At 47.1% G+C, this 23,708-nt stretch overlaps 1 protein-coding gene across 2 annotated transcripts in view; it reads right to left on the reverse strand.

Moving 5' to 3' along the window:
* Positions 1–613: 613 nt before the first annotated feature.
* samd11 (sterile alpha motif domain containing 11) overlaps positions 614–23,708 on the reverse strand; it is a 51,915-nt gene continuing 28,820 nt past the window's right edge. Inside the window, exons 5-13 of one of the 2 annotated variants that reach the window (XM_070840230.1) lie at positions 21,480–21,572; positions 17,930–18,094; positions 12,085–12,238; positions 6,685–6,800; positions 6,373–6,451; positions 4,518–5,317; positions 3,818–3,951; positions 2,630–2,740; positions 614–2,373 (exon numbers count right to left, since the gene is read on the reverse strand). In XM_070840230.1, the coding sequence (XP_070696331.1) occupies positions 2,098–2,373; positions 2,630–2,740; positions 3,818–3,951; positions 4,518–5,317; positions 6,373–6,451; positions 6,685–6,800; positions 12,085–12,238; positions 17,930–18,094; positions 21,480–21,572 (1,928 nt within the window). In that variant the 3' untranslated portion in view covers positions 614–2,097. The remainder of the gene's footprint in view (positions 2,374–2,629; positions 2,741–3,817; positions 3,952–4,517; positions 5,318–6,372; positions 6,452–6,684; positions 6,801–12,084; positions 12,239–17,929; positions 18,095–21,479; positions 21,573–23,708) is intronic. The other variant, XM_070840232.1, reaches the window with a different exon arrangement.

Here is a 23,708-nt window from a genome sequence, read left to right on the forward strand (position 1 = left end):
CTAACTTATCCCCTTTTCTTTCCCGACTTCACTGCACCTTTCGCCGGCATTCACCACTCAAGTCAGGGTGATACTGGACTCTGTTGGGTAATTTTTGCATACATTCACTGGTGCAGAACACGGGGCAGAGGCATGGATTTAAACACCACAATGGAGATTTGATTTGAGAGCAGTTTTGTGTCGTCACTTTTCCTCTGTAGTCGTTTTTAGTGAATGCAGAACCTTCTGGTGCAGAGGCCTAGCCTAAAGCGAGGGGAAGTCCCAGTAGAGCGCACTGCTTCAGTGTACACTCTTTGAAGGAGGAAGGTAAGACTGAGTGGGGGCTGTTCCTGGTTCTGGTCCCGTGTCTGTGTGTGTGTGTGTGTGTGTGTGTGGGTGGAGGAGGAGGGTCAGGTTTATCCCTACAGGCAAGGGAGGCCTTGGCCTGCGGCTGAACCTCACACTCTGACAGCTGGTGTTGACCTGAACTGTGCCCCCCATGGGTCACCTCCCTTTCACGCGCGCACACACACACACACACACACACACACACACACATCAGTAGACCGCAAAAACTCCCTCCTGCATTTTTTCACAGAAGAACCACAAACACGAGAGAAAAGAGAAAGCAGAGGAATTTCTTTAGGATTTATTTCACCTGTGTGGTGAATAGAAAAATAGGATGAAGACAAAACTTTTGAAGGGAAATCTAGAGACCATTTTTAATTCATTGCTTGCGTAGTTAAAAAAAAAAAATCCACAAATTCAAAACATTTGCAATAAGAGCTTTGTGCCTTTCTTTTCCCTGCAACCAAGAGAAAACAAAGTAAAAGTATCTTTGGAATCCATTTTCAGGGCTAATTATAATACATATCATAATCTGCTTTATCTACTACATCAAAAGTCCTATAAATATTTTTTCCTCATATTTATATGCTGAAGTAGCATTCAACATTGGAGCGTCTTTTATTACACTTTTTTTTTTAAAAATGGCAGAACAAAAAAAGTATGAACAAAAGTACCACCAAAGTTCAGCAAGTCACATTTTTCAGTAAAGAAAACCTTATTCGTGCAACTACATTTAACAAAAAGTAAAAGTACCACGTATGTAACCTTCAGGATATTTTCATCTTAAGCATGATTCTGTACAATTTTGCATGTTTTTCCTACCTCCCACAGTAGTCAACACAAGCGTACGACGACGTACACACCGTAGCCGCCATTGAGGCTTCTGTTTCACCAACATTTTTAAGCGTCTATATGTCAGTTTATGACAGCTCTACCTGCGTCACCTCAAATTCAGTCCATCGTGTGAGGCACTAACCTAGCATTTCCCTGTTGGACCAGTCTCTCTCTGAGACAGTTGATGCAAAAAGAAGCAGACACATGGTGAAACATGATTCCAATTCCACACATCCGGTCATCTTTGGTATCGGGACAGTGGAATGCATAGTTAGCAGTGATAAGAGGGAGCTGGTCAGGTCTGGTGCTGCTCAGCATACGCTCCAGCCTCTACAAAAACAGCTCCACGCTGCCGTTTGGCCTCGGGGAAACAGGCGAGGAGAAGGAAGGAAGGAAGGAAGGGAGGGAGGGAGGGAGAGAAAAGGGGAGAGGCGTCTCTTTTTTTAATTCCTGGGTTCTGCAGGGCTTGTGGAGAGAGCAGTTGGAGAGATGGAGACAAGAGAAAGAGAGTGAGTGAGCAGAGCTTCCTCCAGCCCAGGAAGGAAGGAAGAGTTTCCGCTAGCGTCTGACTTGCAAGAATGTCGCATTTGTGGCAGGGCTTTGCTCCTTTTTTTTTGGCAGGCTGTCTGTGACCAGCTGTCTCCTTTTCCTCCTTTTTTCTCGTTCTCTGTTCCTCTGTCTCTTCACGTCTCCCTTCCAACCCAGTTTGTTTGGATTCTGCTCGGCTACAGCCACTGCAGAGGAACTCAGAAGCTGATTGGTTGTCGGATACAGTCCACATCATCCTGTTGTCTTTTAGTCCAATATTTCCCCATAGATCTTAGCATAAAGGTCCCAAGATGGAGGGGGGGTGGAGTCTGGTAAATGGGGCCTGGGAGTCAATCTCTCTGGTTAATTTGAGGCAGGTCTCCCTCCCTCACCCCTGCCTATCCGCTCCTACGAAGGTGTTTTGGCCTCGTATCTTCCCACCACCGTTGAGCCGTTGCCGTTTTCCTGCTTGGGGGAGGAGCACCCTGGGGTGGGGCCGCTGTATGGAGAGGAGCTGCTGCTGGAGGTGGGTCTGTGGGACAGAGACAGGGGCAGGGGAGTGTCAGATGGCGTGGTCAGGGGGTCCCGATCCCGGTCAGGGGGGCGCAGCACAGCAGAAGGCGGAAAGGGGAACGCCAGCGGGAATCCAGTCATGTAGAAAAGCCTGCCAACACGCCGTGCCACCTGAAGAGACGAGAGGAAACCATGTGATTGTCAGTATGGCCTGTTGAGTATTGACTGATGGACTAATGCTGTGTGCTCTACTTCAGAGAGAGAGAGAGAAGAAGAGAGGCTGCAGTCTGGGGGGGCTGGCTAGTTTATGGGAATTATCTATGCTACTACGCTAGCAGTTTTATTAGGGCCTATGGACAGAAACGCACATTCAAACACACATTCGATCGCACACACAAACACACACGCAGGTCTGTGGTGTGTGTACCTGTGAGCGGATCTTGAGCGCAGGCCCCAGCTTTAGTCCCATGGTGTTGAGCAGGTGCTCCTCAGTGAGCAGCGGTAATGTCTCTCCATCAATGGCCTGCTCCCGAAACACCTGACAGAGACACAGCCGCTTCAGCCACAGCCCCGACATACATACACACACACACACACACGTACAGAAACACACACACCGCACAAACCTACACATTCATTCACACGACCTACAAAACGGTGGCTCTTTTCCAAAATGTTACATCCCCATTTCGAGAGGAAAGAAAAATATCTGAAGATCATCATTTGACATTTTTACAATATAAATGATGCAGTGGTGGGGAGAATGTTACCTAATAAGCAACATATTATCCGATTCTGATTCTTTTTTCTTTTTCATCTGTCTCTTCATACAATATTCACGTCCATACGTAGAGTGTCGTTGGTCGCTGGAATCTGTCCTCCTGTCCATACAGAAATCTGTTCATAGCGTGACTCCACAGTTTTGCTCCATGCAAAAATGATTTCTAAAGTTCATCTGAGACGAATATGAAGTCATTTTGTACTTGAAAAAGAGACTGTATTTTTAGAAGATGCCCACTTTATTTGGCTGACTCAGACAGTTAAAGCCTCACATTAGCTTCAGCTGAACTTTACAAATCAATTTGCATGAAACAAGGACTGTGTGTCTGTCTCCGACATTGGAGTCATGCTAAGAAGGAATGGCTTCACACTGATTGACCAATTACAGCGACAAAAAGAAAAAAATAATTTTTAATTTTAGTTTTATGTTTTGTATTTTATTAAAGACGGGTAGAAATAACAGGTGAGATTGGTTCACTTTTCTCAAATGCTGGATATTTCATTTTGGAATACTATATGGGGATATACACAAGTACACATTTCATTCACACAAGCTTCAAGTGTACGCCTACATGCACTGCTAACTCCTCATTCACACAAAGCCCACAAATAACGGCTGCAACATGACCATTCATGCATCCACACACATTCACAATAAACTGCCGTGAAGGTTTAGTGCCTCTACCTAAACATAATGAGATGCCCTTGAAAATTCGTTGCAGTGTGTACATGATCTTGGTCATTATTCTTTGCCTACAGTTGGTGGTCCGCCTGCCCGTGGCCTCCCTTCCCCTCTCTCTCTCGCACCCTCCCCTCTACCTCCCCACATCCTCACCTGTGTGTATTCAGCACATCCAGCCAGGCTGCTTATGAAGCCGCACACGTCCTCCACACTCCACTTGCTGATGTCCTCCACAGGGTTTGCTGTGGCTGAGTCCTCCCCATCCATGAAAAGACCTCCCATAGAGCCTGAAAGAGCAGCAGTGGGTGAAAATGATGTGTCAATACAAACACCAGGTACAAAGTTGCCATTAAGACTGAGGATCTTGCTGCTGTTTCACGCGCCTTAGTGACACAGAAGCTGAAAAAAGACAGCAAATTTTGTTTTATCCTGTTAAGTTTAGTCATCACCTTAATCTGTGGATTGTCTTTAGAGTATAAAATGTTAGTGAACAGCAAAAATGCACATTAGAAATTCTCAGTCGTCCAATTAGGTAGTAAATTAGTAAAAAAATTTTACCAATGGACCAAAACCCAAAGACTATCAGTGTAAAATATATAGAATCTTCTATCTGATTGCAGTGGTGACTTTATGCATATCGACAATTGTGTGTGTGCGAACTATGTGCACAAACAACCCCCTCCTTTCTGCCCACGTGGCTGTGCTGCTGGTGGTGAGTATGGGGGTCACACTGGGGTCAGAGACGGGGCCCCTAACAGGGAGAGGTCTCCACACTGGAGGCACGCACACAGAGAGTGACGCTAATAGGTTTCATATGTCAGCTTTCAGGTTTGTGTGCGTGTGTGAGTCTCACCCGTGTGAAAGTAGGGGTTGGCGTAGGGGAATCCAAAGGGCAACGACTGGGCGTGAAGAGCAGGCAGCGGTGGCATGAACCCAGGTGGCAGGTGGTACTTGACATCAGCCTTGCCCAGTCCAGGGGTGAAGAGGTGGCGACTGGGTGACTCCGTACCTGCTGAACTACAAGGGGCGCTCAGCCTGCCCGAGCTCTCTCCAGTCTCCTTGGCACTGTCACACACTCCTTTGCTGCCAGTGTCCTTACCCCCGTCTCTCTCCCTGTCCCTGGGTTTACTGCTGGACTTGGCACTGACACTGTCCTGCCTCTCCTCACACATCTCCGTCTCACTGTCCGAGTCCTTCATCTCCTCATCCTGCATCCCCCTGTCTCCCTCCCTTCCTCTGTCCTCTCTTCCTCCTGTGTGATCCCCAGCACGGAGGTGTGTCTGGGGGATCCGGCGAGGGGCCTTCCTGGATTCGGCATCTGACCCAGCGGTGGAGCTCTGTGCCTGGGTGTCTTTGGGTGTGGAGGGCACCCCTAGTTGTTGCTGCTGATGGTTGAGGGTCAGGAGGGGTGTGGCAGCTCCGTGGCGAAGCACCAGCATTGCGTTGGAGCGCCGGGCCAGTTCATCACGCAGCGGATGTCCCTCTGGGATGTCATGGAGGCTCCGCAGGGCTGGATGGTCGTGGGGAAGGCCAGGAGGTAGAGCCCCCAGATGATCGGAGCCCAGAAGACGCTGCTGTTGCTGCTGCTGCTGCTGACGCTGGTGGAGATTTTCCAACTCTTTCTGTCTCAGCAGCTCTGCCGACATCTCAAGTCTGAGACAGTGAAACATATGTTTCATGTAGACCAAATGTTTAACAATTTGCTGTAATTAACTTTTACAATGCTGCATGGGTTTATATTAAACATACATGATCTGGGCTGCCAACTTTTCAATGTAGTTAGGAGTGAGATTCAGTATCGGTGAAATTGGTTCAACATCTAAATTCACAATGTTAAAGCCAAGTTAATAATCATGGCCAATGATGAATAAGTTTGATTGATCAGAATACTTGCCAACATCATAGCGTAACTTGGCCGACCAAATCTAACCAGGGTATCTTCCCCCATGAAGTGTTGAGCGGTTTTCCTGAATTCTAGTGAGTTTATGGAGTAATTTTGCTGCTGAAATGTGCAAAGCTCTCATTTAATTGGCTGATTAGATGTCAAACTGTAGGAACTATCCATCAAATCCATTTAAGATCATGCATTGTACGTAAAGTCTGAGTTGTTTATATGCAAAGATTAAATGAACGGCTTGAATATAACAATGTACTATATACAGAAATAGTAGCCTACATCAATAGGATCAACATAAGAGGATGACATATGTTCCTCTGTTTAAACCAAAAAAGAGATAAACGGGCCAAAATAATTAAATTCAATTAATAACACTGTTCCATTTTGAACTATATGAGCTTTGCAGCATGTGAATCCCATTTGTGTTACAGGGTTTGAATGGGAGTATAGAGGCTTTCCCCACAGGAGCGGCTTTGCTGCAGCTCTGGTGCGCTCTGTTGTAACTACTTATAGCGAACACTGACAGCACACGGATAGACACGTTGTCTGTCAGCACCATCAGCGTGCGTGGACGTGCCAAGACGCCGCATCACTAATAAAGCTACGTGTGGAAAATGGACGTGTGGCGTGAGAGCTTGAACGAAGTGTCAACTGTGCGAAACTCAACGGTCAACGCATCAAAGTTGGCAGCCCTGATATGAGTACGTCTTTGAAGCTACTCTTAACTTGTAGCTGTAATCATTAAACATTCCACATGGCTGCTATTATTAGACAATTATTATATACTGTAACATACAATACACACACACACCTGGCCAGATTCTGTTTCCTCAACATCTCCTGTTGCCGGGCAAAGATCTCAGCCTGAGCTGGTTGGAGGAAACCGTAACCTGTGACATAAACGGTAAGAACACACACAACTGAAAAAGCAGAAATTTAAAAAGTGACACAAATACTGTATACAATATTAAAATGTAATAACCTGCAACTACCATATTTTAATGAAATCAAACGTTTATCGTTACAAGTGTACGCACATGCCAAGCGTACTGCTGTATATGCGTAGCCTTTGCTACTGTGCGTTAGTATTATCTATTTAGCCTTAGCGTCAGTGATGACTTACCAGGGGCCTGGCACAGCGCTGAAGGCATGCCCAGGAAAGGAGGCCGCAGGTGAGGTCCTAAGGCGATGTGAGGGCCAGTTGGAGGAGACAGTAGGGGTGGAGGGTGGGATACATCTCTGCAGACACAAATATGAAAAAGACAACACTAAGTTTTCCCTGGAATTCTGATTTGACTGAATGCTTAAAAATGACAGAAGCATTAATCGTGGAGAGATGTATAATGGATGATTCCCTACGTTAAGAGAATAGTTTTAATAATTTGGTGTTTTTCTCTGCTTTTAGTACGTCTCAACTCTGTCTTCTGAGCGTGTGCGCATGCTGCCACACCAATGAATGCAGTGTATTTTTATCAGCGGAGCTCCAGAGGCCCCCGTGTCGCCCCAGTGCCTCATCAGTCTTGTCACGCCGCAGCAAGCGCCGCTGGCCATTGCTGTACCCTGGACTGCAGCCTTTCCTTCCCCTGCCGCCTCACACACACACACACACACACACGACACATACACAAAAACGAACGCACACACACAACTCGAGACCCACACACATAATGAGGGCTGAATGCACAATGCCAGTGTGTCATGCTCCGACAGCTGGGGCGGCCCCTGCGTCTTGACCGGGGCCACGGGCTGAAGGACCTTCTAATTAACACTCATCCCTCCTCTCTTCTCTCCCTTTTTTTACGCCCTTCTCCCCATTTCCCTCCCTCTCTCTCTCTCACTCTCTAGGCTGCATTGAAACCGCTGAAAAGATGGAGCGTCCTGCAACCTCTGCTTCTGAAAAGGCCTCTCCATTATTGGCTTCGTCTTTTGTCCTCCTTGAGGGGGAAAGGCGCCTCTCACCTTTCTCGCTCTCTCTCCGTCTCTTGTTCCGTCTTACCCATCTTTTTTCTGTTCTTTACTACCATCTCTCCACTTCTCTGACCTCTGAAAATCTGCATTAACTCCTTTCTTTTCCTCCACTTTTATTTCGTTGACCCCTCTATGTATGCTCCTCTCTCTTCTTCATCACTCCATCTCATCCTGTCTCTTTACCCAAGTCTTTTTGTAATCCTTTCAGTTTCTGCAAAAACTCCTTTTTTCACTGTGATCTTTTCTCTCATGCCATCTCCTTCCCTGTTTTTCTCCCAGTTTCGTGCACATCTTCATGGGTACAGGGACCTGGTTTTGAGAAGCAGATAAAAAGCTGTCAGAAGAGCGAGGTATCTGCACCTTGACCCTTTCAAAGTGTCAGCGTGTGAAGCTTGGAGCCTGGAGTGGACGATGATGCTCTCTGCCCGCTCTGCCTCAACCCACAGCTGTTTCTGAGGCCTTTCCTGCACTCACTTCTCTAGTTTCCTACCCACAACTCTCCTCTCCTCTCTGTTCCTCCTGTTTCTCTCCTCCTGAGCTCTGGCTTTCACAAAAATCAGAGCTCAGCTGTGTGCGACTGCCGCCGCACAAAAGCATACATTGGAGACGAGCGGAGGAAAACAACAAAATCAAAACCAACACTGGGACGCCTGCAACCGCAAATATTGTTTTGCAAACGTGTTCAAATTAGCCAGCGTCTGCATGTCTCCTGCCTCGCTAAATGGTGAGGGAGAGGAGAGACAGAGGAAGTGCAGGGAGGGAGGGCGCACATGCGAGAGCGAGATGCTGGGGGGAGGATGGGGGTGGAGGGAGGTTGGAGCCAGCACCAGGAGGGTGGGAGTGGTGTTGTGGGGGGTGGGGGGAGGGGGGTTGAAAACCATTCATCGATCGCCTCCGCCGCTGAAATGTTAATGCTAATCGTATAACCGCTCTCTCCGGCAGCGCCTCGCACTCCAGTGGCAGCTCCAATTAATCTTGGGTGAGGGCTGCGGCGCGTGACCCTGGAGCCGCGAGCCGGGGCCCTGCTAGCCGCTGCTTATGTAATTACACCGCCCAGTGTGTAATCACCTGGCCTAATCCCTCGGGGCTAGCAATTAGCCTTGCGACGCACAGTTCCACTAGGCTACGCTGAGGCGCACGCAAAACTCCCATCTACCCCCGCCATGGCTCCCGCATGCCAAACTCCCATCACCCCCCTCTCTCTCTCTGATACTCCCTCTCTTTCTTCCCTCTCCTTGCCTAGCGTTAGCCCGCAGATGAATAACGGTCAATTAAAGCTGCATGACTGGGGCTGCCAGGCGTCTGCGCCACCATAATTAGGCCTAATCACGGGGGGAGAGAGAGAGAGAGAGAGAGAGAGAGGGAGGGAGGGAGCAGAGGAGAAAGACTGTCTGACACTCCCCTCCACTCCCTTCCTCCATCTCTCCTTCTCTTCCTCCTTTATAGGAGGCAATTTTAAGGGAGGAGTGGCAGACATGAGTCGTTTTGCTCTGGGGATGGTGTGTTTGTGTGTGTGTGTGTGTGCGCGCCGACGTGCGCGCGTGCGTGTGTGTGGTTTGTGCATTTTGTTGGCAAACCACTAACGTGCTATAAAAAGACGATGCAAAAACAGTCACCTAGTTTCAGCATGAGACTGAAAAGATTCACAAATACAAGGTAGGCTGATAATCACGCAAAACCGTATCACTAGATGCTCCCTCTCTCTCTCTCCCCCCCTCTGTCCCCCATCCCTCCCTGCAGTAAGGCCAGAGGCTCCTGGGGAATTTACTGGTGTGTGACGACCTGTCAGAGTGGCGACAGCGGCCCCGTCCCGCAGCAGCCAAGGAAGCAATGTGTGTGTGTGTGTGTGTGTGTGTGTGTGTGTGTGTGACAGGGCTGCCCTTAATGACGGGAGCGTGGGGGGATTAGGAGCGCCGCGCGGCCGCCCTCGGCTCCTTCTCCGCAGGAACACATTTACACAGGAAGCTCATTAAAATGGATGAGGCTCCCTCCACGCTCTCCCTCTCTCTCGCCCTCTCTCTCTCGCTCTCTCTCCCTCCCTCCCCTTATCTCACACTCTCTCGATCTCCCTTCTCCCTATTTTGGTTCATCTCTCTCTTTCCGTCACTTCGTCCTCTCGCCATCTCCTCTCTTCCTCTCTTTTGCTTCCCTCTCTTCATCACCATTTTTAACTCCCATGTTTTCCACTTCCTCTCCCTCTCTCCCCCCCCCTTTGCTTTTCTCCATCCCTCCCCTATTTGCCTTGCAGATGCTTGGTGAGCTTAGTGCCATTTAAGGCCAGACAAATGGAGCGCCAGGCTCTAAGCCCATCGAGCCACCCTAATGATTTGTTTTTAACAATGGGCCCTAATGGGCCCCAGATAATCAATGATGAGGGGTCGATGGAAAGGTGAGCCACAGAGAGAGTTAGAGAGGGAGAGAGGGGGATGTTGCTTACTCACATCCTCAGCTTCTGTTTTTTTTTCTTTTTTGCCTTTACTCACCAATTATCTCGATTTTAATTTTCTCTCCACTTTGCATCTCATTCCTCTCTATCTCTTAATTTCCTCCCTCTTTTTTATAGGTTTTAGTTTTTACATGTTTTACAGACTGACGTAGACGCTCATCTACATTAAATATCTAAAAGTATGTGGCCATTACACCCACTGGAGATTGTTGAATATTTCATTCCAAACCTATGTGCATTGTGTCGTGTCTTGGACAGCTTCCCCCCCCACAATATGGAACCTGTCTGCAGGAATTTACTCCCATTCAACCAGAAGAGCATGAGTGAGGTCCGGCTCTGATGTTGGGCGATAAGGCCTCGCATACAGTCTTCAGTTCATTTCAAAGGCGTTGGATGGGGTCAGGGCTCTATGAAGTTGTTCCACACCATATTGGGAAATCCATTTCTTTATGCACCTGCACATGGCGGCATTATCATTTTGAAACAGGGGGGGACCTTCTCCAAGTTGTTGCCACTAAGTTGGGAGCAGATAGTCTGAAAAAAATATTTTATGCTCCAACATTAAGGTGCCCCTTAATCTGAAGTAAGAGGCCCAGCCAAAAGCATTAAGAAGAGCCCAAAATAAAAAATACGCATCCACATACTTTTGGCCATTTAGTGAATGTGCACGAGTGTGTAAAGTGAAAGTCCTGCAGATTTGCATCACATGCCTTTTTCCTCTTGTATTCTCTCATTTGGACAATGGTACAAGAGATGGAAAGGGCACTTCAACATGTTTTCCTCATTAACCCCTCTTTTTTACTCTCTCCAAAAAAACATATTGAGACTGAAAGGGTTAAAGAGGAGGCAGGGGGAGGTAGAGGGGGACGGCATGAGGTAGAGGAGGAGGGAGGGAGGGAGAGGCCTAGTTAACTCTCCTTGGTCCTGTGTGGCTAATTACTCTGTGTGCTGTCGGAGAACAGCCGCGGCTCACTGACTACATTCTCACTGCACTACTGGCCTCTCACACACACACACACACACACACACACACACACACACACACACACACACACACACACACACACACACACACACACACACACACACACACACACACACACACACACACACACACACACACAAATTAGCAGACATATTCACACAAACAAACCCAAATTCAGTCCGCACAGATGAGCACGCATGCAGACGGCCAGCTTGAAAAATGGAACAAACAAACACACGCGAACAATCAGCCCCCCCCCCACCATCGCCTCAACTCATCACACACACACACACACACACACACACACACACACACAATAAATACACCCCCACAACCTCCCAGAGCTGCACCACACAGCGCCTGGCCGCTCTGCTTCCTGCTTATATCCCCACCCCTACCCCTCACCACCCCCTTCTCAGTCTCACACACACACAAATATGCACACACACACCCTCCCCCCCTGCTGCCGCACCGCCGGCCCATTATCGATCCCCCGCCTCTCTCTGCGCCACATAAATAATCGACAAGCAATTACCCGCCCACTCCCGCTGCCCCCGGCTTTGTTTGGGAGGCGCAGGGGCCAGCGCTGGGGGGAGAGGAGGGAGGAAGAGCTGGGGATGCAGGCGTGCAGCTCCACAGTGGTAGCCAAGAGGTTACTGGAGCCTTAGTTTAGCCATGTATGTGGAGATGCACATACATGCACTCACACACAAACGAGCACTGCAGCACACTGAGAAAGCCAAATGTGAGATCAGATCTTGCTGTAGCAGCTAGGAATGGGTGGAAGAACGGAGAGAGGGAGGTGAGGTGATGCAAACTTGCAGGTGATTAACTCCTTCTGCTCTTTCTCCCACTAATGGGCTTTTTCTGCAAAATCAGAACATTGTTCCATTGTGATTTCCACGTTTACATGTGTTCACATCATCTGGGGCCTCTTGTGCAGAACGTCTGTATGTGTGTGTGTGTGTGTGTGTGTGTGGAGGATGTGGGTGTTGGACTTTATTAAAGATGAATAATGCCGGTATTAAAAGCACGACAGGGTTGCAGTTTCAACAGCTAGCTTTCGCTGGGCTGACAATGAGATTTGGTTTGCGAGCGGGTGCGCGCTTGTATCCGTCTCTTACCTGTCGGTGTAATGTGCGTCCCGGTGCTGCGGCAGACCCTGCTTGCGTCTCTGGCTGGACGAAGAGGAGCTGCCGGCTGAGGGCAGGTGAGCTTCTAAGGCCGCGGGATTCCTCACCACTGCAGCCAACGCCTCCTGGCGAGCGCGCAGCATTTCTAAATAAGGAGCGAAGGGAAAAAGAGGGAAAGCACAGAGAGAGATGGGAAGATAGAGTTGACATGACAAAGATGAAGGATTAATAGTTGAAGCAAGGGTGGAAAGAAGCAGAGAGGAAGCGAGAATAGAGGGGGAGGTAGGGGAGGATAAAAACACATTTAGTATCCAGCTGCTCACGTCTATGCTCAGAAACACAGCTTTGTATAGAGCATTTTTTAACAGAAAATCCGACTGACTATACATTTTACCAGCTTATATTTGATGGCTTATTTGAAGTGTGCTGTACATTGGCTAAAAGTGTGAACATTACAAGTTTTCAGGCAAAACAGCAGAAGTGAAGCATACTTTAAAAAGTTGCTTACTGTCCTGTAGTGATGAATGTGGGGGCTAAGTACGCAGATAGCTCATAAAAACTCCAGTGAGCCACATTAATACTGAAAATGCATTTTCTAATCCTCATGTTACATCCATATATGCATACAGACACACACAAGCTCATAAACGCATACACGCTGAAAAAGAAGAAACAAAACAGACATTTTGGCGATGAGGTGTATGAAATTAGCACACAGCGCTCAAGTCCACCTGTCACCTTTTAGGTCTGAGCTGACCAGTTTTAAGCAAATGTGATGAAATGGAAGCAGAGAGAGGAAAAGGCTGGAATGACGGCATGAAAAATGATGGTGTGTGATGAGGTTTTCCACACAAATAGTGAACAGTGCGTTTTTGTACGAGCGAAACAGGTGACTTCACACATCGGGCACAGAACATTTTTATCCATCCCCACCTTCGCCACCATCACACCTCCTCTGCCTGCCCTCTCTCTCCACCTTCTGCCCTCTACCACTCGCCTCATTCCACCTCTTTCTTAGCTCATTCCTTCTCTCTCTCTCTCTCTCTCTCAATCCCAGCTACCCCGGTTCTCTCTCACCCTCGTAGGAGAAGAGGGCTCATCATTATCAGCCAGGCCAGGCCACACCAGGAGACATGGCTTCTAATGAGAGAAAAATCCATCCTGCTCTCTCTCTCTCCTCCCTCTCTCTGCCTCAATCTATCTATCCTCGCTCTCCGCTCTTCTCCACCCCTCCCCCTCTTTTTTAATTAGACAGATCCCTCGGGAGCTAGGGGCCATTTCCGCCGCCGGTACGGGTGTGACGTGTGTTTGTGTGTGTCTGTGTGATTTAGGTGCTTGCATGTGAGTGTGTGTGCGTGTGTGTGTGTGTGTGTGTGTGTGTGTGTGTGTGTGTGTGTGTGTGTGTGTGTGTGTGTGTGTGTGTGTGTGTGTGTGTGTGTGCGTGCGCTAAAGCAGTTGAGCAGGCGCCGAAGTGGGGGGGTGAAGCGACAGATATTAATGCGGCCTAGCTCCGGTGTATCGATCTGTTTGCTGCGCCAGGCCGCAGGGGACTCGGCTGGCGGCAGACAAGGGTGTGTGTGTGTGTGTGTGTATGTGTGTGTGTGTGTGTGTGTGTGTGTGTGGGTAAGGGGAGGGGTTGTGAGAGATAAGGGAGGGATCAGAGGGAACTGGAGCCCCAGAGCGCACACACAAACACACACACAGTCTGTTGTGCACTTGCGTACATGGTACAGGGGTGACAGGGTGGAAGAGCTGACCTCTATGAGTTTCCTGTGGTCACAGTCCAACCTCGCCAATTATTTTGTATGACTGTGTCATTTAAAGTGGTACTCCAGCGATTTAGTATTTCACTTCCATAAAGTTTGGGGACTTCCAAGCGACAGATGTAAAAAATGATGGTTCAAATCAATGCTGCAGAGCCCAAGACTAGACTATACTGCAGCCAAAACATGACATAAGATGGAGACCCCGTGTTTAGGTTGCAAACCTTAATAATTACGTTCAAGCTCTAAAAACACTAAAACCTACATTTCCCATAATGCAATTGAATCGCGTTTTTAGCATCCTGCCTTGTAAACACTCTTGTCTTTTAAACTCCACACACCCAGTTTGTAACGCCAGCTTTGTGTTAAAAACTTTCAGGCTGAGATTAGTGATGTCAGTAATTATCTTTGACATAGCTCCTCTGAGCGCCACGTCTCTGAATTTTTTCCAGAGCCATAGAAGACTTTATACAACTGTTCCTGGCTGGGGATTAATAAATTGACTTTGACAAGGGCCGTAGCCAGAAAAATATTTTGAATATGAGTCCAAATTCCACCAGCTGAACCTCACTGGCCTAAGCCACAAACCAAACCATAAAATTTCACATTTTATGAATTAATTTCACTGTTAAGTTAGATTTTCTTTAGTTCTAGGAAGATCTAGGTATAATTCTGGAGAATAATACTAAATTATGTTTATCTAATTTAATTTATTTTAGTCAAAGATATTTAATCTAAAAACATATGAAAATCAAAACCCCCAAGATGTGAATCCTCAAAGGTAGCTTGGGCCCTGACTTTGACATCAGTTGAGCGCCCCTTTAAACCCAGACAATACAGGCTGTATACAACTGGGAATTCTCATTTATTTTAATAATTTCTCTCCATTATTTCTTCCATTTCTCATTTTTTCTATTCTCTTTTAATCCAGTCCATGTTTATGAAGCTTCACTCCACCATTGGGTCCATATTTTGCTCTCTCTCTCTCTGCCCCATTCTCTCTAATTCTCTTTCATGTGAACTGAGAAGAGCCGGGTCACCTGGGGCTCAGCGTGCGTGCATGCATGCGTGCAGAGTAGGTACTCCGATTCAGAATTTCCCCCCCTAAAACTCTTCGTGTTGCAGCTGCTGGAACACAAGGGGAGAGTCCCTCCAACTGCAAATTAGAGTCCTAATTGAGGACACACACACACACACACACACACACACACACACACACACACATATCTCTTCCTTTGCCTGAGTTTATTTTGGGAGGTCCCAGTTTACCACTTGGACCCATCCCACTTATCCCTCTTTTGTGCCATCCCATTTTTCTCCCCGCCATCATTCCTGGAGTTGGGCCTAAATCCCCTCGGTTAAGCTGGGTTTTTCTCGGCGTGAGAATGCAAAGGAGCGCTGCACTGATACAGCTTGGCCGGCCTCGTGATGGATTTGGTGGACTGGCAGGTACACAAAAGCCGACATCCATCCGCTAAAGCGCACCATACACCAGAAAATTAAGTATCTTTTCAGGAAGAGGTATTCAGCCAGTATCATAGGCTTAGCCAGCAGTAAATATGTGGCGAGTTTGTCGCGCTGAATGTCTTTCACTGTCTGTACTTTGTCCAATCACCTGCTGGAGTTTTCGGGCTCTTAGGGATGATGATGGTTAAGAGATGTTGTGTACAGCTTCATGTTTCAAATCAGACTAAACTGCAGGAGACAAAACAGAAGCACACCCCTTCCATCTCACCCCTCCCTTCATTTTCATCTGTATATCTACCCCCGCCGCTCTTTTTCCTTTTCCCTCTCCCTCACTTTCCTTTCATCATATGAGGAGGGAGGGAAAGCCCTCCTGGCCATTTCTACAACCCTGCCACCTCTCCACCTCCACCCCCAATTTCAGCCCCCTCCTCCCCTTCCCTACTCTTCTTTTGCCCATCAGGTCCAGAGAGAGCCTCTCAAACAACACCTTGCACCTACACATTCATGCGCGCATCCACACACAAGCACACAGAGTTCCTCCTCTCCCCTGCCTCTTTCACGCACGCACACACTTTAATTTTCTGTGGCCCACACTTCAAACACATGAAAGGATGCTCTGCGGGGACCAAGGCTAAAGGGAAAGTTGGAGGTGGGGGTAAGGAAAAGTAGGAGGAGGGGAGGCGGTATAAAAGCAGTGCTTAAGATGGAGATGTATGAGAGAGATGGTGGTGGTGGTGGTGGTGTGGGCCCAAGGGGGAGGTAGGAGGGGGTCACATGGGCCCCATTGGAGACAAGGTCAATGTCAAGGGGCTCTCACTGAACTGATTTGCGTCAGCCTCTCAGGAGACAAAACAGCCGTCCCCTCGGTCCCACCTCCTAGACTGTTTGGGTCTGAGAGTGTCCGTTTCTTAGCAAGCTCTGTTAATTGGAGAACAGGAGGATGCGGGGGTAGTATTATACGTTTTCTTCATAAACATGTAAGCAGGCAGTGGATAGACGGAGGAAGTTTCGGGGTATGGAAGAAAAGGAATATTAGCAGCGCCAAAGGCTTGGCTGTCAGAGAGAGTTGGCAAAGCCTGTGATGCCCATGGCTCATCATCCGCTTGGAGGATCTGACGCGCATGAAAACAATAGTGGATGTAAACACACAAATCACAATAAGGAAATCTTACTGTGAAGTTGTGTTTCAAATGGTAGTTGTATTTAAGTGTGTGACCTGAGCATCAATAATATACCCCAAACTTGTATATATGTGTTTTTATATGTGATTTCTCACTCCGGGAGAAGTTGTTTACTCACTCTTCCCCCATGTCTGTTCCTCCCTCATTTCCTCCCTCCTCAGGTTTTTTTTAAACTCCTATTCGTGGTTTCTCTTTACCTCTTTCTTGTCTTCTTCTGTGAATAGAAAGCTTTTAAGTGCAGCTTGAAGAAGAATGCACGTGTGCAGAATAAAGGATAGTGTGGAAACTATCAAACAACTTGGAATGTGGAAGTGAAGGAAGCGAGCGAGTATGTCTGTATTGCGCCAGAGCGTCTGCCTCACACCAGCAAGGCTTCTGGGAAAGGAAGCCAGCGATCAGACTGTACCCTGGGCCATAACCCCCCCCCCCGCCCCTGTCTCTTGCCTCTAACTCCTCTAAGACACAGGGAAAAGGCAATTAAAACATTTATAGGCTTCGCCCCCTTGATTTGCAGTCAGCAATTAAAAATCATTACTAATCAAATAAAAATAAAAGTAGCTCAAACTACAATTCGGCCAGGGCATCGATTGGATTTATGCTACTGCGAAAGAGCTCATAAAGACTGGTAGGACTTAATGTTAACATTCTTCACAAAAAATGTAAGAGAAAGGTTAACATTTAATGGCAGGCATATACAGCCAACTTATAAAATCCAAATGAAGCAACTTCTCTCATTTTTCCCTTTCGAACTACAGTTCTCTTAAGCTAAAACTAGTAAATTTTACGTGTCTGTACAAATTGAGAAAAACTGTGACACAGTGGTAGTTTCCAGGGTGTTGGGAGGTTTACAGGGTTGGCAGGCAGCCAATGAGAGCTCCCAGATCAATCGTGGCGTTGATGCATGCTAAGGCTTGTGGGTGTTGTTAACAACGGAGAACCGTGGTGGTCAGAAATCACCCTGAGTGACACTGGGTGGGCAAGCACCGCAAATAGAAATGTCAGCCGTCTCCATGGCTGGGGTTTTACAATGGCAGCAGTGTGGCACACCTTACCATGGTACCCTGAGCACAGTGCTACACTCTGGGGTTACAAAGTAGCACTGCATCTCGGTGACTTGATGACAGGTGATGGAAGGGCTGTTTTTTATAGAAGCTGGTGAAGTGCTTCTAAAGGAAACTGTTTTAGTTTGAAGTAAATCTCAAGTTTCTTCAAACTAACTCTAAAGTTACTTCAAAATAAAGAAAAAAACTCAAGGAAAAGTACCTCTACATCAGAGTCAATTCTTACTGGTAGAGTAGGAAATGCTACTGAATTTAAAAATCAAATGTGCAGTGACGCATATATGGTGTAACACGATAAATCTGAGTGCAATACAACAGTGAGGATGATGATGACAACACATAAATACAGAGGCTGTGGACTGACCGTGGCCGGGCAGACCCATGCTGCTAGCCAGTTGGTAGAGCCGTTGCTGCTGCTCCTCATAGGACCCTTGCTCGCTGAGCGCTGACATCATGCGCCTGTAGTGCTCCTCAGGGCTCATGTGGCCGTGGCTGCCGCCTGCCTCTACCGCCGGGCTCTGGGAGTTCTCTGAGGGGAGGATGGAGACACTTCCATTATGGTCAATCAGTGACTGTCAATATCCAACTCAGCAGGGGATTGATACAAACTTGAAACTGCAGACTCTATTAGGATATGAACTTGCTTTTTACTTAATGTTGCACACTGACCAAACTTTTCTGCATGCAATTGAATAATTATCACATGTATTGTATTCATCATATGTATTTATCAACATTCATTTCCATGTCAGGCATGATTTCCCTCCCCTTAAACGGCTTCAAACAGCAGCCAGAGATCACAGATTTGGAAAATTTGTAGATCAATACCCAAAATCAAATTTCAGGACACCACTACTACAACTGAGCACAGAACACTTGCTGTTTAGCAACCTGGCAAAGATCAGTTTACCCCAAAGGGACAAGAAGAGCTAAATCTAATTCTAGATAGTCCAACTTTTTCTGAACGGAGGGAGCACTGCTGCTCAAGAACCTTTTTAGTCATTTTTTTGTCTACATCCCTGAACAGTGTCTACACGAAACCCCTGAATTTTATTTGAGTAATTTTGAGCATTCTGACGTATCTACGGGTTCCCAATGTAGAAGAGAGGTAATGTTTTTTACCACATTTTGTGTTTTTGGCAGATAACACAAGTGTATTTTTAGGCTAGAAATCATTACTCATGCAGTTCTAAAAATCAGGACACGTTGCCATTGTAAACACGGAGGAAAGAATTACACAGAATTCATTTTAAAACTCTGTCTATCTTGCATATATTAGATGATTACCGCACTCTCTGATGCACAGGCTTCCTCAAATACCAGCCAGGAAACATGCTTGTACACAGATTATTCATCAAGAGTACAGCACTGATGGACTGGAAACCTCTTTGGGTGAAGCTATACACATATAGCAGTGCATTGTTAATGGTTTGAGGCTGACCCTAGCATGAACTCACTATATCTCTGAAAGAAAGCACAGCAGTAACTTTGGCACCGGGTGAAAGGTTTTAAGCAGGGTTGTTTTCCGTACTGTAGTTTGACTGTTTTTAATGCAGACTACAAAAAAATCCAAAAGGACAAAAAATCTCAGTTTCTTCCACCATGTGTGTATATATGTGCATGCAATACTGCTGTGCTGTGTTTCAGGTGTTGTGAAGATGATGTGGTGTATGATATCTATCTAGCTGTCAGTCCCCACACTTAATCTCTCCCTCTGACCTCCCTCCTCCCTCTCTCTGTCAATAGTAACATGATCTAAGGTAAGGGTGGTGGGGGATATGGGGAGGCGGTTAGGGAGTTAGAAGAGGGAGAAAGAGGGTGAGGAGGAGGAGGGAGAAGCAGAAGAAAGCAGGGGTTATTTTTACCACCCTCCTTCTTATTGAAACCTGAGCCTGGCCCCGGGCAGGCGAGCAGGAGTGGCGCTGAGGAGCGGAGGTGGTGGTGGTTGGGGGAGGAAGCGAGCACGCAAGCATCTCTGTCTCCACCGCCAAGCTCCAGCTAATCCACCCAAGGTCCTCAAGTGTATGTGTGTGTGTGTTTGTGTGTGCGCGCAACTAGTCTGTGCCTGTCTAAAGTTTTCTCGCTCTCTTAACACAGCAGGGGGTGCCGACTTTGCAACAGAAAGAAAAACAGACATCATTTACACAGCGGCATCCAATCTCTCTGGCTCCATCCAAACGCTACCTTCTCTGTCTGTCTCTCTCAATCTATTTCTCCACCTGTATTAGTCATTAAGGGATAGTCTCTGTCGGCACACTTGGAGGCGAAAGGATTTAACACGCACAGACAACACATTCGGGAGCACATAGGTGCAAGGTCAGGGGTTTGGGTGTGGACAGACCTCAAGGTTAAGACATAGAAATGACTTAAATGCACTTCTCTGAGCAGCAGGCGGCACACACACTTAAACACACTCACATACTCATGCAGTCGTCTTTATCGGTGTCAAATATACAACAAAGGAAGAATATATGCAAGGTGTATACAGGGGCTGTTTGCCAAAAAACACTAACCACACAGGCACAAGAAAGTAAAAAAAAAAAAAGCCCCATTTGCCTTAAAAGGAAGCTCAGGCTGAGTACACAAAGAGACACAGATAAACACACACACACACACACACATCCATAAAACCCCATGCATCTTTCAGGAAGATGGGAAGTGTCTAAGTAAGACTATAATGGCCAGGAATGAGTACTGACAAAGAGGCTCCAGGCAGGGCTGCTGTCGGGCAAAGGCCACCCAGAGGGCAAAGGTCAACAGCAGACTCATGCTGACCTCTACAATCAATCTGACACGCAAATGCACTACCACAAGCATTTCGACCGCTCCAATTTTAACACAGAATTTAACCATCATGAAATAACGTTTTATTTATATGTCAAACAATCAGAGCAATGTGTGTTACTGTATGTCTGCTACTGGTGTTGCTCGGCTTACATGTGCTACCGATGTGCGTGTGCATGTTGTTCAGGTGTCTCCAGAGACGTGGCTCGATGTGCGGTGAGCTGCCCTTGGTTTTGCAGCTTTGCCTGCTGTATAATGCATCAGTCAGGAAGTCTCTCTCAGGGGCCCAGAGGGACAGGCCTGGTAGCTGCACCGGCTTCACGCGTGGCGCACGGTTTCACACCACATGAAGGAGATATGAATAATAGAGGATGGCGACCGGATTGCAGCGTTACAGAGGAGCATTGTCTTGCCAAGGTGTGTCTTCTCAAGGTCCGCTATTTATATTGTTCTCATGTCATGTATTGACCAAAGAAATCAATATGTACATATATAATTTAGATATATTATTGCATGTGCTTTTTTTCGAGGAAAGCAGGCATGACGACCACCCATGCTCCATTGAAAAGGACAGTTCACCCAAGTGACAACATCTGTGGCAGAAAATAATTCCTTGGAAACTGTTCAAAGTGAAGACCGTTGATTGATTTATATAATCCACACATTATAAATGAGAAATGTGCTTTCTCAATGCTTTGAGCACCACAAATCAAGAAAATCCACCTTATTGGGGTAGTGGAAGAATCTCACAGACAAAACTCAGCAGATAAAACTAAAACTGTCTTGTGCTGACTTTGCCTAACGTGTTTTCAGTAAGTAACCATAAAAGTGTAAGAGAGAGGTAAGGGTTAATTAAGAGATGTGTATCTTAAAGTATGTGAGACAGTGAGACTGAGTGTGTCTTTATGTGTGTGTGTGTGCCTTCCTATCACCACACCAACCCTAACACACTGACCACTAGCAGCTGAACCAATACCTCTTCATTTCCCCCTCTACTTTATCTGCAGCCTCCATCCTTTCTCTTTTACTTTAACACTAAGACGTCTTCTTTCCCACAATTTCCACCTGTTTCCTCTCAGAAAATGCACATCTATGACATCACAACACACAAATACACCGCGTGGTCTTACCTTTGGGGGATACACTACGTGACTTCTTGCTGTCAGAGGGACACTCGCTGCTGCTGTTGGGAGAGAAGCTTCTTCTCTTGCCTAGAAGGTCATCTGTAAACACACACACACACAAAGACAGAAAGGGCAGTCGGTAAAAAGACTTGAAATAAAAGCTTGATATTGCCTCCCTGCTCCACGTCTACCTGTATACATGGCAGCTGCTTTGGAAATGCAGAGTTAGAAGAGAGGGAGTGAAAAGGAGCCAAAGAGAAAAAAGTGATAGGTGGAGAGAAAGAGAGAAACAGAGCGAGTGAAGCAAGCCACGGGCGCCTGGAGATGTGCCTGTTCTGTCAGATATAAGAGGGGGGCCTGCACCGCCCTGGATGACAGATCTGCCCGGCTCATTCACGTGTGTGTGTTTGTCTGTTTGAGGGAGGGTGGAGGGCTCTGTCTACCTGTGTCTCCTCCAACGTCTCTTTCCAACAGTCTGTCCTCAAGTGTTATCACTGTTCTTCCTCCCTCTCTTCTCTTCTGTCTTCTCTTTTTCCAGATGTTGGCACAAAAGCCCCTGACTGAACTAAAGTGCATGCGAGGCTCTCAGCTGCTTGAGAAATTCCTCTCAGCCTACATTAAGTCTATATCATGTGTTTATTTTTAGGATTTGTACCACCCCCCTCTCTCTTGTTGCTGTCCTCCCCTCATAAACACACTCCAGATCTTCTTGTCTCATCGCTCCATCTGCTTCCTTCTCTTTCTCCTCTCTCCTAGGTGTGTTTGAAACCCCCTCCCACCAGGAGTTCTCTCTCTTTCCAAACACCTTCCCTGCCTCCTCCTCGTTCTCCCCCTACATCCTCCCCTGCCACCAAAGAGGAGCATCTAGTGTACAATTACAACCCCCCCACTCCTCCTCCCCCTCTGCCTCCTCCTCTCTCCTCCCCTCTCATCCTTTTCTTCCTTCCCGCCCATTCGCCTCACCTCCACCCCCCGCAAACACACCTCAAATCAATACGAGCCTAATCAGAGAGGGAGGAGATGCAGAGCACATCGCACGCAGCGCCGGCAGGAAGGAAAAAGCCGTTTTTCATTGCTCTCTCACTCTCTCTATCTTTCTTTCTCTATTTCTATCTCATGCTCCTCAGCTTTTTCTCTAACTCCGTTTCTTCCTCCACATAGACAGCCAAGCCACAGCAGCAGCTGCTTCCCTTCTTTCTCTTTTTTCCTCGCTTTCGCTCTCTCTCACTTCTCTGCGTGTATTTTTAGTGATGGGGGAGCATTTTTTCCCCTCCCTCAAGGAGAATGGTTCCCCTCTTCCTCTGTCTCTCTTTTTCAACAAAGCAATTTTTCATCATTTGCACAGCATGTGTAAACAGTACAGAGAAACAATGAACAGGGGGTGGAAAAAAAACACACATACACACCACGTAATTTCATAGCAATACCCAGGCAAACATTTGGCCATTTCTGTCATGTGTCCAGTCCTGATATTACTGTTAGCCACGGACAATTATCAACAGAGGAAGCTGAAGTGGAGTCTGACCTTTAACCCTTGACCTATCACCCAAAATTTTGTTCTTTCTTCTCTATAACAAGACACAGATAGACAGGGAGCGGAAACAGACAGAGAGAGATACAGACAGGACTCAGAGGATTTTGTTGGGCGGCTTAAGGAGTCCTGGTGTTGATGAGAGGGCGAGCGAGCAAACAAGAAAGGGAGAGAGAGGGAGAGGGAGGTTCACTAATGATCCAGTGTTTGATGTTGCCTCTCAGGTCCTGAGGAGATCCACTCCCTATACCATCCTAAAGAGACAGTGAGTGGAGGGGGGAGTGTTAATGGATAAGTGCATGCACGCACACATGCTGAATGTCTTTCACAGTTTCTACTTTTTGTCATCTTCTTCATTATCTCTCATTCTGTTTTTCTTCTCATTTTAAAATCATGTTCAGTACATTTCTTTCACTGGTCCTTAAAAAAAAAAGCACAAAATGTCTCCATCTATCCTATTAGTGGAATATTAACAAAGAGAGAGAGAACCCCCATTAGTTAAACCCCCTCTCCTACCAAACACACACACACACACACACGCTTACACCCACACCCAGAGCCTCTCATGATCAAACACACACTTGAGTCGTCTCTTGAGCCGACCTCACTCAAGACACTGCGTCTCCTGAGCGAGTGCCCGAGGGCCAGAGATTTGAGGGCGGAAAGCTTTTAAAGCCAATTAAATGGGGCTTCTTAGAGCACTG

Source organism: Pempheris klunzingeri, chromosome 11, assembly GCF_042242105.1.
Source record: "Pempheris klunzingeri isolate RE-2024b chromosome 11, fPemKlu1.hap1, whole genome shotgun sequence".
Lineage (NCBI taxonomy): Eukaryota > Metazoa > Chordata > Actinopteri > Acropomatiformes > Pempheridae > Pempheris > Pempheris klunzingeri.